General features: G+C 66.8%; 1 protein-coding gene across 1 annotated transcript in view; it reads right to left on the reverse strand.

Moving 5' to 3' along the window:
• Positions 1 to 569, reverse strand: part of JUP (junction plakoglobin) — a 7,523-nt gene that overhangs the window by 2,164 nt on the left and 4,790 nt on the right. Inside the window, 2 exon segments of the mRNA XM_010180629.1 lie at positions 28 to 179; positions 320 to 530. Of these exon segments, the coding sequence (XP_010178931.1) occupies positions 28 to 179; positions 320 to 530 (363 nt within the window).

Genomic DNA, 569 nt, shown 5'->3' on the forward strand with positions numbered 1-569 from the left:
GCGCAGGGCCCGGCGCGGCAGCACTCACCCGTCCCCTCATTCCGGGAGTGCAGCAGCTCCATCAGCGGAGCCGAAGCACCCTCGGCATCAATGGCATCGGCCGCCTCCTTGTCCTGGGCCAGCTCGCACAGCACACCAGCTGCCACACGCTGTATCTTCTCCACCGGCGAGTAGAGGAGCTGCAGGGATAGCAGCAGCAGCGTGGAGCAAGGAGCTGCCGCGCTCCTGGCGTGCTCTGACACGTGCCATGGATCCCCAGCACCATGGGGCTGTGCCAGCCCAGTGGGATGCAGCCCCCACACCCTACCCAGCCCCTCACCTGCACAAAGAGCGGGATGGTGTTGAGGCGGAAGATCTCCATGCGGTTCATGGGGTCCCGGGCCAGGATGTGCAGTGCCCCCGTGCAGCCCTCCACGATCTCCTCCATCTTCACTCCGTCCTGCCAGGGGACGAGTGCTCAGCCACGGCCTGGGGCATCTCAACCACCCCGAGGTGGGCACAGGATCCCCCAGGGTCAGATCGGCTTTCGGGGTGCCTGGAGCAGTGCCAAGGGGCACTCTGGCAGACCC

The sequence above is a fragment of the Mesitornis unicolor genome, unplaced genomic scaffold (genome assembly GCF_000695765.1).
Source record: "Mesitornis unicolor isolate BGI_N332 unplaced genomic scaffold, ASM69576v1 scaffold33003, whole genome shotgun sequence".
Lineage (NCBI taxonomy): Eukaryota > Metazoa > Chordata > Aves > Mesitornithiformes > Mesitornithidae > Mesitornis > Mesitornis unicolor.